The 14279-nt window shown below is 46.7% G+C and overlaps 1 protein-coding gene across 7 annotated transcripts in view; it reads left to right on the forward strand.

Annotated features, from left to right (window-relative positions):
* The window catches only part of DHDDS (dehydrodolichyl diphosphate synthase subunit), a 43884-nt gene that overhangs the window by 4585 nt on the left and 25020 nt on the right, over positions 1-14279 (forward strand). For 4 of the 7 annotated variants that reach the window (XM_025366469.1, XM_025366499.1, XM_025366489.1 and 1 more), the window contains exons 3-6: positions 1607-1723; positions 6484-6626; positions 10854-10970; positions 12375-12476. In XM_025366469.1, coding sequence (XP_025222254.1) covers positions 1607-1723; positions 6484-6626; positions 10854-10970; positions 12375-12476 — 479 coding nt within the window. Of the gene's footprint in view, positions 1-1606; positions 1724-6460; positions 6627-10853; positions 10971-12374; positions 12477-14279 lie in introns of all 7 variants that reach the window. The other 3 variants (XM_025366527.1, XM_025366508.1, XM_025366519.1) reach the window with 3 other exon arrangements.

Genomic DNA, 14279 nt, shown 5'->3' on the forward strand with positions numbered 1-14279 from the left:
GGTCTCGATCTCCTGACCTTGTGATCCGCCCATCTCGGCCTCCCAAAGTGCTGGGATTACAGGCTTGAGCCACCGCGCCCGGCCTGTTTTTCCATCTGTAAAATGAAGATAATACTATTTACTTTATAGACTTGTATGATAAGATGAAGTATAAGAAGCTTAGCAGGCCGGGCGCGGTGGCTCAAGCCTGTAATCCCAGCACTTTGGGAGGCCGAGATGGGCGGATCACGAGGTCAGGAGATCGAGACCGTCCTGGCTAACCCAGTGAAACCCCGTCTCTACTAAAAAATACAAAAAACTAGCCGGGCAAGGTGGTGGGCGCCTGTAGTCCCAGCTACTCGGGAGGCTGAGGCAGGAGAATGGCGTGAACCTGGGAGGCGGAGTTTGCAGTGAGCTGAGATCCGGCCACTGCACTCCAGCCTGGGCGACAGAGCGAGACTCCGTCTCAAAAAAAAAAAAGAAGCTTAGCATAGTATTTGCCACGGAGTAAGTGCTCAGTAAATATGTAAATAAAAATAAGTAGGCCGGGCGCAGTGGCTCAGCCTGTAATCCCAGCACTTTGGGAGTCCAAGGTGGGCGGATCACGAGGTCAGGAGATCGAGACCATCCTGGCTAACACGGTGAAACCCCGTCTCTACTAAAAATACAAAAAAAAATTAGCCGGGCGTGGTGGCAGGCGCCTGTAGTCCCAGCTACTCGGAGGCTGAGGCAGGAGAATGGCGTGAACCCGGGAGGCGGAGCTTGCAGTGAGCCGAAATCGCAGCAGTGCACTCCAGCCCGGGCAACAGAGCGAGACTCCATCTCAAAAAAATAATAAGTAGGCCAGCTATGGTGGCTCATACCTTTTTTAATCCCAGCAGTTTGGGAGGCTGATGAAGGAGGATTGCTTGAGCCCAGGAGTTCCAGACCTGGGCAACATGCGAAAATACCCCACCCATCTCTTTTTTTTGAGACGGTCTCACTGTGTCGCCCAGGCTGGAGTGCAGTGGCATGATCTCGACTCACTGCAACCTCCACCTCCTGGGTTCAAGCGATTCTCCTGCCTCAGCCTCCAGAGTAGAGTAGCTGGGACTACAGGCACATGCCACCATGCCTGGCTAATTTTTGTATTTTTAGTAGAGACCAAGTTTCACCATGTTGGCCAGGCTGGTCTCGAACGCCTGACCTCAAGTGATCCACCCACCTCAGCCTCCCAAAGTGCTGGGATTATAGGCGTAAGCCACCATGCCTGGCCGACTCCATCTCTTAAAAAAAAAAGAAAAAAAAAAAGGCTAGGTAGGTGTGATGGCATGTGCTGGTAGCCCTGGCTAGTCAGTGAGAGGCAGAGGTGGGAGCATCACTTGAGCCCAGGAGGCCAAGGCTGCAGTCAGCTGTGATCACACCATTGCATTCCAGTCTGGGTGACTGAGTGAGATCCTGCCTCAAAATTAAGTAACTAAGTAAGTAAACTTTAATGTCTTTTTACTGAGTTAAAAGCACAAAGTACCCAATTCCCTTCATTGGGGTTTTCATCACATAACCCAAACTTATCACCTTGGGGTGTAGTGTCTTCCTTTATCCCTGAAGAATATGAAACCTGTTCATGATTTGTCTTCCTATTCCACAGGCAGGCCCAATGCCGAAACACATTGCATTCATAATGGACGGGAACCGTCGCTATGCCAAGAAGTGCCAGGTGGAGCGGCAGGAAGGCCACTCACAGGGCTTCAACAAGCTAGCTGAGGTGGGTTTGTATGGCAGAGCCCAAAGTGAACAGTCTGTGGAGAGGTGGATTATAGCTAGAAAACCAGGCTCTGAGTTTGCTGTGGTTGAAGAGTGTTTTGTGTATCTGTCTCTGTGTTTTACTGTTTGCTTGCTAGCTATAGGTCTCATCTTGAAATTGGCCAGATGTGGTTGCTTATGCCTGTAATCCCACACTTTGGGAGGCCGAGGCAGGAGGATTGCTTGAGCCCAGGGGTTCAGGACCAGCCTGGGCAACATAGTCAAACCCTGTCTCTACAAAAAAATTTAAAAATTAGCCGGACTTAGTGGTGCACACCTGTGCCTCCAGCTACTCAGGAGGCTGAGGTGGGAGGACTATCTGAGCCCAGGAAGCTTGAGGCGGCAGTGAACAGAGATTGTGCCACTGTACTCTAGCCTGGGTGACAGAGTGACACCATCTCAAGAAAAAAAAAAATGACATTAACAAAGAAGTAATCATCCAGTGAATGACCATAAAATATTGGAAATAGGAACAAAATTGCCTCTTCTTATTTTAATAAATCAACAGTTTATATTCTATGCCTCATCCAATCCTTATTGTATGCTCTACATGACTTAACATTAATAAAATTGCATCTGTAGCTTCGGTAACCTTATTTTTTAACATTTTGGTTTTGTTTGTTTGTTTGAGACAGCGTCTCGCTCTGTTGCCCAGGCTGGAGTGCAGTGGCATGATCTCTGCTCACTGCAACCTCCACCTCCCGGGTTCAAGTGATTTTCTTCCTCAGCCTCCTGAGTAGTTGAGATTGAACACCTGTCACCACATCCAACTAATTCTTTTGTATTTTGAGAGAGATGAGGTTTCACCATGTTGGCCAGGCTGTTCTCGAATTCCTGACCTCAAGTGATCCACCCCCATCAGCCTCCCAAAGTGCTGAGGTTACAGTCATGAGCCACTGTGCCCCGCCAACATTTGGGGAAGCATTTTTTAAGGTGTATATATAAGCTTTCTAACTGTATGTTTCAATGACTATAGAACATTTTATCAAGAGGATCTGATACAATTTAACTGCTCCACTATTACTTGACATTACAATAAACATTATAAATAGTACTGTTTCACCCTGGGCAACATGGTGAGATCCTGTCTCTACAAAAAAAAAAAAAAAAAAAATTAGCCAAGCATGGTGGTGCATGCCTGTGGTCCCAGATACTTATGGGACTGAGGTGGAAGGATCACTTGAACCCTGGAGGTTGAGGCTGCAGTGAGCTATGTTCATGTCACCACACTCCAGCCTGGTGACAGAGCAAGACCTTGTCTGAAAAAAAAAAGTACTCTTTTTGGATAAATTCTTAGAAGTGACATTTCTGGATGAACAATGGGTGACTATTCATTCTGCTTTGGCAAGGCTGACAGGTTTCTCAGGACGCAGATCTTTCAGTGCTAAAACTGGTGAAAGTCCCCAGCAAACCAGGACATCACTCTACACAGAGGTCATGAACATTTTGTGGTATAATGCATGTTATAAATTGGAAAACATTTAGTTTAACAAAAGAATGGAATATGACAATCTTGGTGAAACTTTTAAGAAGAATGGAGGGCCGGGAGCAGTGGCTCACGCCTGTAATCCCAGCACTTTGGGAGGCCGAGGCACGCGGATCATGAGGTCAGAAGATCAAGACTATCCTGGCTAACACGGTGAAACCCCGTCTCTACTAAAAATACAAAAAACTAGCCGGGCGTGGTGGCAGGCGCCTGTAATCCCAGCTACTCAGGAGGCTGAGGCAGGAGAATGGCGTGAACCCGAGAGGCGGAGCTTGCAGTGAGCTGAGATTACATCACTGCACTCCAGCCTGGGCAACAGAGTGAGACTCCGTCTCAAAAAAAAAAAAAAGAATGGAAATATGGTCTGTAGTTCACAGGTCCCAGTATCCTGGCACAGGGGCACAGCATGATGCCAGGGCTGTGATGTTTTTTTCTTGAATGAGTGGCAGTGGGGTTCTCACTAACACCTTGTAGAAGTCTTTACTTTATGGAGTTTGTTGACTCTGGCTTCTGTTTTGTAACTGAGAGGCAGTTTTGCCTAATGCTTAGGAGCTTAAGCTCTGGAGTCCCTCAGAACTCATTGGTACCCCTGCTCTGTCACTGTCTGGCTTTGCGACCTGCAGTGAGTTATGTAGCTTCCTTTTGCCTCAGTTTCTTCATCTATAAAACAGGGTTAGCAATCTCTCTCAGTAGATTATTTGAAGATAAATAAGATGGCACAATGGAAAACATGTAGCACAGGCCCTGACATAAAGGAAGTGCTCAAAAATCAAACTTGTTATTAGCAATTATATTGACTGATGTCAGTGGTGGGTTCCAACCCAGATGTGCCATCCACAGTGGCTGCCTTGCAAGGTCTTTAGAGCCTGAGGCTGTTCAAGTGTCAGGTTCTCACTGGTAATTTTCCTAAGATAACAATAGATTTGTTTGCTTATATGTTTGTTAAGGGGTTAGAGAGGTAGCTCTTTAGCTTTGTTTCTTCTGTTCTCCATCTCTCAACATTTCTCCAGCTCTCCATCTCTCAACATTGTTCTTCACCTCTCAGCATTGTTCTCCACCTTTAGTGGTACAGGATTAGAGCAGCCCCAAAGGACTAAGTTTTTTTCTTTTTTTTTTTTTTTTTGAGACGGAGTCTTGCTCTGTCACCCAGGCTAGGGTGCAGTGGCGTGATCTCAGCTCACTATAACCTCCGCCTCCCGGGTTCAAGCGATTCTCCTGCCTCAGCCTGCCGAGTAGCTGGGATTACAGGTGCGTGCCACCACTCCCAGCTAATTTTTGTGTTTTTAATAGAGACGGAGTTTCACCATGTTAGCCAGGCTGGTCACAAACTCCTGACCTCGTGATCTGCCCCCCGTGGCCTAAGTGCTGGGATTACAGGTGTGAGCCACCGCGCCCAGCCAGGACTAAGTTTAAGTGTGAGTTTCATTTTTTCTTTTTTTTGAGACAGAGTCGCTCTCTCTGTTGCCCACGTTGGAGTACAGTGGCGCGATCTTGGCTCACTGCAACCTCTGCCTCCCAGGTTCGAGGGTTTCTCCTGCGTCAGCCTCCTGACTAGCTGGGATTACAGGCCCGCGTCACCACGCCCAGCTAATTTTTGCATTTTTAGTAGAGATGGGGTTTCACCATGTTGGTCAGGCTGGTCTCGAACTCCTGACCTCGTGATCCTCCCACCTCGGCCTCCCAAAGTGCTGGGATTATAGGCATGAGCCACCATGCCTCGCCTGTTTTTTTTGAGTCAAAGTCTCGCTCTGTAGCCCAGGCTGGAGTACAGTGGTAAGATCTCCACTCACCACAGCCTGTGCCTCCCGGGTTCAAGCAATTCTCCTGCCTCAACCTCCCAAGTAGCTGGGATTACAGGCATGCGCCATTGCACCCAGCTAAGTTTTTGTATTTTTAGTAGAGATGGGGTTTTACCATGTTGGCCAGGCTGGTCTTGAACTCCCAACCTCAGGTAATCCGCTCACCTCGGCCTCCCAAAGTGCTAGGGTTACAGGTGTGACCCACCGCACCCAGCCAGTTTCATTTCTTTTTGAATTATAATTTCATATGGTGAAATGCACAGATTTTAGGTTTTGACAATGCATTCATTTAACCCATACCCCTGTCGAGATATAAGACATTTCCTGCTGGGCGCAGTGGCTCATGCCTGTAATCCTACCACTTTGGGAGGCCGAGGCAGGCAGATCACCTGAGGTCAGGAGTTCAAGACCAGCCTGGCCAGCATGGCGAAATCTGTCTCTACTAAAAATACAAAAAGTTAGCCGGGTGTGGTGGCACATGCCTGTAGGCCACCTACTCGGGAGGCTGAGGCAGGAGAATCACTTGAACGTAGGAGGTGGAGGTTGTAGTGAGCCAAGATTGTAGCACTGCACTCCAGCCTGGGTAACAGAGCGAGATTCCAGCAAAAAAAAAAAAAGATGTAGGACATTTCTATCTCTCCAAAAAGTTCCCTGGTGCCCTTTCTCAATCAACTTCTGTTCCACCTCCTCCTTTTCTTCTCTAGGCAACTACTGTTCTGATTTCTGTAACTATAAATTTGTTTTTCCTGTTCTAGAACTCCATATAATGGAATCAGACAGTTGAGTTGAGGATTTTTGACATATTCTTCAACTCTGAGCCTGTTTTATCATCTGTAAAGTAGGCATGAAAACAGCAGTGTCATTTTAAAGTGGGTGTTCAAAGAATCGAATGAAATTATGTGAAAACCCTTTGCAGGCTATTAAATGTTACACAGCTGTCCAGTTATTGCTTTTTTTCTTTTGACTCATCAGCCTCCCAACCTACCAGAATAATGAAGTTACGCTGTGAGTAATAACACCTTGTGTTTTTATATTGTTCGTTAACCACCTTGTAAGGGATGGATTGTGATTCCTATTACAGGTAAGGAGACTTAAACCTAGAGAGATTAAGTGATTTGATTCTAGTCACATAAGTGCATGATGGAGTCAGGGACTAGAACCTAGGTCTTTACACTCTCAGTGCAGAGTTCTTTCTTGTAATGCACAATGCCATCAGCATTCACTAAGATCACATTTTTCAGTTTCTTCAATGGTGGTTTTCTCCTTGTTTGATTCATTAATTCTGACATAAACACTGATGTTATCCTAGCTTCACCCAGCTTTGGGAGGAGAAAAGTCTGCCTCCCATCTCCAGCTCTGAGTCAGGACCAAAAAGTACCTCTTATTTCCCTTCCCACTCTTCCTTGTATCCTAGCTCCTTGCCTTCTCCCCTCTCAGACTCTGCGGTGGTGTTTGAACCTGGGCATCCTAGAGGTGACGGTCTACGCATTCAGCATTGAGAACTTCAAACGCTCCAAGAGTGAGGTAGACGGGCTTATGGATCTGGCCCGGCAGAAGTTCAGCCGCTTGATGGAAGAACAGTAAGATGCTATCAGAGGGGAGAGTATGTTCTTCCACCACCCCCAGCCTTATCCTAACCCTTGAAATTCTGTTATCTGAGGCTTACTTAAGGGACTCCCAACTCTTTTTAATGTTGGTTAGACATCTTGGGTGGCAAATATCAGAAATACAAGATAGTCTTTCATTCTTTATTTCTTTTTTTTTTTTTTTTTTTTTTTTTTTTTTTTTTTTTTTTTTTGAGACGGAGTCTTGCTCTGTCGCCCGGGCTGGAGTGCAGTGGCCGGATCTCAGCTCACTGCAAGCTCCGCCTCCCAGGTTTACGCCATTCTCCTGCCTCAGCCTCCTGAGTAGCTGGGACTACAGGCGCCTGCCACCTCGCCCGGCTAGTTTTTTGTATTTTTTAGTAGAGACGGGGTTTCACCGTGTTAGCCAGGATGGTCTCGATCTCCTGACCTCGTGATCTGCCCGTCTCGGCCTCCCAAAGTGCTGGGATTACAGGCTTGAGCCACCGCGCCCGGCCTCATTCTTTATTTCTTCCATTTTTTTTAAATTAAAAAAGGGGCATTTATTTGAGGATATTGAGGTGTGTCACATGATTTAAGAACAAGTACAGCCAACCTCAAGCAAAACTGAAACCAGGAATTAAACCCACTAGGTAGAACCTCTATATCCATTTATTTCCACCTCTCTCTGCAGACCAGTTTTCTCTGCTTCAAAAGAGCAACCCAGAATCAATAAAATCCCTTAATTGGGATCCCTAAATTCTATCAGATTTCTACCCCAGAGCCAATAAACTATGGCCAAGGAAGTGGAGTTAAAGAAAACATTAAGGCCGGGCGCGGTGGCTCAAGCCTGTAATCCCAGCACTTTGGGAGGCCGAGATGGGCGGATCACAAGGTCAGGAGATCGAGACCATCCTGGCGAACACGGTGAAACCCCGTCTCTACTAAAAAATACAAAAAACTAGCCGGGGCCGGGCGCGGTGGCTCAAGCCTGTAATCCCAGCACTTTGGGAGGCCGAGGCGGGTGGATCACGAGGTCAGGAGATCGAGACCATCCTGGCTAACATGGTGAAACCCCGTCTCTACTAAAAATACAAAAAACTAGCCGGGCGTGGTGGCGGGCGCCTGTAGTCCCAGCTACTCGGAGGCTGAGGCAGGAGAATGGCGTGAACCTGGGAGGCGGAGCTTGCAGTGAGCCGAGATCGCGCCACTGCACTCCAGCCTGGGTGACACAGCGCGAGACTCCGTCTCAAAAAAAACAAAATAAAAAAAAAAAAAAAAAAACTAGCCGGGCGAGGTGGCGGGCGCCTGTAGTCCCAGCTACTCTGGAGGCTGAGGCAGGAGAATGGCGTGAACCCGGGAGGCGGAGCTTGCAGTGAGCTGAGATCCGGCCACTGCACTCCAGCCTGGGCGACAGAGCGAGACTCCGTCTCAAAAAAAAAAAAAAAAAAAAAAGAAGAAAACATTAAGGAAGTCATTTTCTGCTGCACAGTGAACCCTAAAAAGTTACTGTACTCCCCCTGCATAGTCTTTTGGGAGGGATGGGATGATGCATAAGAGACAATTATGGGGAAGGGTCAGTACCATTCTTAGCTGTCAGTAAGTTTAGGCTTAACTTAGGGAATAAAGCCAGAGAGGGGCAAAGATGAAGTTCAGTGGAGACTGCTTGCTTCAAAGTATGGAGCCCTTACCAGCCAGAATTGCCCAAAAGCCTTAGTTACAACTGTTGTGTGCCCAGCTCCTACCTATACCAGGAAGATGAGAGAACAGTGAGCCTAGAACTCCAGTGAAGGTAAGCCTAGAACAATGGGTGGTAGGGGGGGTAGCCAGGCTTCTTTCTGTCTATATTAGGATGGTGAGATTCTGGGCTACAGACATTGCTCCCTGGTCCCCAGCAGAGCCTGTGTGGCTCAGAGTTTACACCTAAGGAGCCGGGGATGGAGGCATGGGGGGCACATCCCACTAATCTTACCTTTTTAAAGTGCTTACTATATGCCAGGCTTTGAGCCTAAAATATATTCTTACTCACAATTCCTGCAAGATCAAAATGCATGGCAGAAGAGATGCTAATGACATTGCTCTGATCAGTTAATAGTAGAGAAAATGGACTTCGTTTATCATGAAGTCCTGGCGAAAGCAAGAAGAAACCTCAGAGGTGCTTTACCATTAATGTGCCACAGAACCCCAAGGTCTGAGGAAGTGTAGAAAGAACCCAGTGGGAGTAGGGTAGAGGGTGCTGAGTTGCATTTACCTATTTTATGTATTAGGCTTCTGTGTAGAATTTGATTTGAAGAAAGGGTTCTTTGGCTGAAAGAAAGTGGGAAAACCACTGGCCTTATTCTATTTCATCAGTTGGGAAACAAAACCCTGGTAAAGAGAAGAGGTTGAGCAGGGTGGCTCGCACCTGTAATCCCAGCGCTTTGGGAGGCCAAGGAGGGTGGATTGCTTGAGTCCAGGAATTTGCTTGAGTCCAGCCTAGGCAACATGGCAAAACCCCATCTCTACAAGAAAATATAAAAAAAATTAACTGAGGATGGTGGCACATGCCTGTAATCCCAGCTACACGGGAGGCTGAAGAGGGAGGCTCACTTGAGTCTGGGGAGGTTGAGGCTTCAATGAGCTGTCATTGAACCACTATCTTCCATCCTGGGTAACAGAGTGAGATGCTGTCTCAAAAAATTAATTCATTAAAATAAAAATAAGTAAATTAAAAATTTTAAAAACAGAAGACGAGGGCTCACGCCTGGTCACACATCAAGCTAGTGGCAGAACTATACCACAAGCTAGTAGGAAGAGCTGAATCAAGGTCTTCTAGTATACTTCCTTCTATTAAGCTCCCATTTTCCAAACGTGAAGCATTTGGTTTCTTCATAGCATTTCCAGATGAGAGAAACTGATTGAATTCATTCTCACCATATGCAGAGTTTGGGAGTTGTTGTATGGAAGCAATATAATGTCATAATTAAGAAGACAAGCTCTGGAGGCTGACTTCCTATGTACAAATCCTGGTTCTCCATTCATCAACTGTCCGAACAAATTACCTAACGTCCCTGTGCCTCAGTTTCCTCATCTGTAAAAGGGGAATAATAGTGGTATATAACTCAGAGGTTGGTGTAAGAATGGAATGTGTTGGTACATGTAAAGCACTTAGACCAATATCTGGAATTTAGTAAACATAGAATGTTAGCTGTCACCATTATCATCATACTTCACTAGAACGTAACAAAAGTAACCAATAATACAGCTCCTTCCCTTGAGGAGTTTACTCACTTCTCAAATGGGACTTCACAGATACATAAAATGCAACTTCCCAAAAAGGACACATGAGGTTGTGTAATGTATAGTAAAGAGTTTGGGTTCTTGCTGGACATGGTGGCTCACACCTGTAATCCTAGCACTGTGGGAGGCTCAGGCAGGAGGATCACTTGAGGCCAGGAGTTTGAGACCACCTTGGGCAACATAGTGAGACCTCATCTTTACAAGAAATACAAAAATTAGCCGGGCATGGTGGTGTACACCTTTAGTCCCAGCTACTTGGGAAGCTAAGGCAGGAGGATCTCTTGAGCTCAGGATTTGGAAGTTATATTGAACCATGAGTATACCGCTGCACTCCAGTCTGGGTGAGGGTAAGACCCTGTCTCCAAAAAAGGAAACAAACAAACAACAAAAAAAAAGAGTTTGGGACTGAGCGCTGTGGCTCATGCCTGTAATCTCAGCTCTTTGGGAGACTGAGGCAGGCAGCTCACTTGAGGTCAAGAGTTCGAGACCAGCCTGGCCAACATGGTGAAACCCTGTCTCTACTAAAAATACAAAAATTAGCCAGGCATGGTGGCGGGTGCCTGTAATCCCAGCTACTTGGGAGGCTGAAGTGGGAAGATCGCTTGAACCTGGGAGGCGGAGGTTGCAGTGAGCTGAGATCACACCACTGCACTCCAGCCTGGGTGACAGAGCAAGAGTCCGTCTCAAGAAAAATAATTTGGGTTCTCAAGTCAGACAGACAGCGTTTCAATCCTAACAGAGCACTTGATGGCTGTATGACCTTGGGCAGTCCCCATCTGACTGTCCTGTCTGAGCCTCAGCACTGAAGTAAGCTTTCAGAGTTGTTGAGGGGATGCAAGCATGTAGAACAGTGTCTGACACACAGGAAAGCCCTCAAAAAACTGGTTGTCAGTTATTACCTGAGCACCTTGCTCTCTCCAGCTCAGCAGGGGCCCTATCCCAATGCTGCCTCTTTTCCCTGATCAGGGAGAAACTGCAGAAGCATGGGGTATGTATCCGGGTCCTGGGCGATCTGCATTTGTTACCCTTGGATCTCCAGGAGCTGATTGCACAAGCTGTACAGGCCACAAAGAACTACAACAAGTAAGTTCTCAGATTTCCCTGTAGGGAGCTGTTTCAATATTTGATTCCCTGCTGGCTTTAGGGAGACGTCCTGGGCTTTTCTTGGTCTAGATTGGTGCAACGGGCAATGAGAGAGTAGGTTGAGCAGCTTAGAGACTTTCTCCTGACTGCAGGGCACACCAGACATGATTCTGCAATAACATGTTATATGTGTGTATACTGACACATACGCATAGTTTCCTCCTTTCTGTGCCTACCCCCCACCAAGTAAATGTGTATGTGTGTATATGTATATATGTTTTTACTTGACAGGGGATGGGATCAGAATACAACAGTTCTTATCCCTGTCTTTGAAGACAGATCCTTCAAGAAATTCTTTTTCTGTTCCACTCCTTTAACCTATGGATAGGATGACCTTGGGAGGTCATACAGACCTACAGGGAATAGAATTCAATAATCCAAACTCCGTGATGTTTGAAACATAACATGTATTTTGGCAGTGGACTTGTTTTTTTTTTTTTTTTTTTTGAGACGGAGTCTAGTTCTGTCACCCAGGCTGGAGTGCAGTGGCGCGATCTCGGCTCACTGCAAGCTCCACCTCCCGGGTTCACGCCATTCTCCTGGCTCAGCCTCCCGAGTAGCTGGGACTACAGGCGCCCACCACCGCGCTTGGCTAATTTTTTGTATTTTTAGTAGAGACGGGGTTTCACTGTGATCTCGATCTCCTGACCTCGTGATCCACCCGCCTCGGCCTCCCAAAGTGCGGGCGTGAGCCACTGCGCCCGGCCAGTGGACTTGTTTTACACCAAACCTCCTTCCTATTTTCCTTTGTTTGTGCCAATGTCACAGTGGAATCTTCCTCTGAAAGCCGGTGTACAGTAGAAGAGGAGAGGGTTAGGAGGGCAATAGGAGCTATTTAGTGGCTGGGCACAGTGTCTCACGCCTGTAATCCTAGGCAGGTGGATCACCTGAAGTCAGGAGTTCAAGACCAGCCTGGCCAACATGGTGAAACCCTGTCTCTACTAAAAATACAAAAATTAGCTGGGCGTGGTGGTGTGCGCCTGTAATCCCAGCTACTCGGGAGGCTGAGGCAGAAGAATCACTTGAACCCAGGAGGCAGAGGTTGCAGTGAGTCGAGATCATGCCACTGCACTCCAGCCTGGACAACAAGAGCAAAACTCTGTCTCAAAAAAAAAAGGAGCCATTTAGTACTTGTCTTATTATAAAACTAGTTACATGTTTATTCCAAGAAAACTTGGAAACCACAAAAAAATCATAATTTCACCTTTCAGAGGTATCCATGGTTAACATTTGGTGTGTATTTGTTTTTCTAGGGAAAGGCTGGAAGGGCTGCTCTGTAATCAGTGACTTCAGTCATCAGTCCCTGTCCCCCTTTGGTAAATTATTCTCTTCTTCCCTCCTCAGGTGTTTCCTGAATGTCTGTTTTGCATACACATCCCGTCATGAGATCAGCAATGCTGTGAGAGAGATGGCGTGGGGGGTGGAGCAAGGCCTGTTGGATCCCAGGTATCCCGAGTTGTTTTGCATGGTAATTACTAAGGAAAACAAACCTGGGTCAGCATGGCAGCTCATGCCTGTAATCCCAGCACATTAGGAGGCCTAGGTGGGCAGTCCATTTGAGGCAGGCCAGGAATTCAAGACCAGCCTGGCCAACATGGCAAAACTCCATCTCTTAAACAACAACAACAAAAAAACTAGGCCTGTACCAAACCATAAAACCCCTCTGTGCCATGTACTTGGCCAGAGGTCTAATTAGGGGAGCATGTGGAAAGATTTTTTTTGTTTTTGAGATGGAGTCTTGCTCGGTCGCCCAGGCTGGAGTGCAGTGGCCGGATCTCAGCTCACTGCAAGCTCCGCCTCCCGGGTTCACGCCATTCTCCTGCCTCAGCCTCCCGAGTAGCTGGGACTACATGCGCCTGCCACCTCGCCCGGCTAGTTTTTTGTATTTTTTTTTTTTTGAGACGGAATCTCGCTGTGTCGCCCAGGCTGGAGTGCAGTGGTGCGATCTCGGCTCACTGCAAGCTCCGCCTCCCGGGTTCACGCCATTCTCCCGCCTCAGCCTCCGAGTAGCTGGGACTACAGGCGCCCGCCACCTCGCCCGGCTAGTTTTTTGTATTTTTTAGTAGAGACGGGGTTTCACCGTGTTAGCCAGGATGGTCTCGATCTCCTGACCTCGTGATCTGCCCATCTCGGCCTCCCAAAGTGCTGGGATTACAGGCTTGAGCCACCGCGCCCGGCCATGTGGAAAGATTTAAGGGGATCTCCCAAATTTAGAGATTAGGATTGGCTTATTACAACCTGCTTCAGAACTAGAGTTCATCACACACCAAGAAACCCCAGAGAAAAAGCAAAGCAGATGACAAAGCCATGTTATTATTCCTTTACAAATTACACCCTCCTGGCCCTTTGGTAGTGTTTTTCCAAGAATGACTTTTCATGAATGCAGTTTGTTGGGGCTAGAGTTCTTTAGGTCTCTCATGTTCTAGTTTCACACAAGATTCAGGTGATTTTCTTTTCTTTTCTTTTCTTCTTTTTTTTTTTTTGGTGAGACAAAGTCTCATTTTGTCGCCCAGGCTGGAGTCCAGTGATGTGATCTTGTGTCACTGCAACCTTCACCTCCCAGGTTCAAGCAATTCTTCTGCCTCAGCTTCCCAAGTAGCTGGGGCTACAGGCATGCACCACCATGCACGGCTGATTTTTGTATTTTTAGTCGAGACAGGTTTCACCATATTGGTCAGGCTGGTCTCGAACTCCTGACCTCATGATCCGCCCGCCCCCTCCCAAAGTGTTGAGCTTACAGGCGTGAACCACCACGCCCGGCGAATTCAGGTATTTTTCAAAAAGAAAATTATTAATTGTTGTCAACATAGTGGAATCCTAATTATTAGAGCTGGAGGGACTTTTGAAGCCATTTAAATATTTGGTCCCTCTCACATTATTATTCATATAACTTTCAATATTTGTAAACTAATAGCAATAATATAATAATAGTAACAAAAAATAACCCAGGAGATATGTTGTGTTCTGTATTTCATTAAGTCATTAACCTTATGTGTGACAGATTCAAGGCTGTTACCCATGTTGTAGATGAGAAAACTGAGTTCAGCATTGAAGTGAATTGCCCAGTTTTACTATACTAGTAAGTGCCAGAGCTGGGACTCATATCTAAAGCTGTTTGATTTTAGGATTCTTATCCTTTACCTCTATTATGTGGGATCTTGGGAACCAGGACTTTTTCTGGTTCCCTTCCCAATTTGATTGACCTAGGAAACTAGATTAAAAATCAAAAAGTTGGCCGGACGCGGTGGC

The sequence above is a fragment of the Theropithecus gelada genome, chromosome 1 (assembly GCF_003255815.1).
Source record: "Theropithecus gelada isolate Dixy chromosome 1, Tgel_1.0, whole genome shotgun sequence".
Lineage (NCBI taxonomy): Eukaryota > Metazoa > Chordata > Mammalia > Primates > Cercopithecidae > Theropithecus > Theropithecus gelada.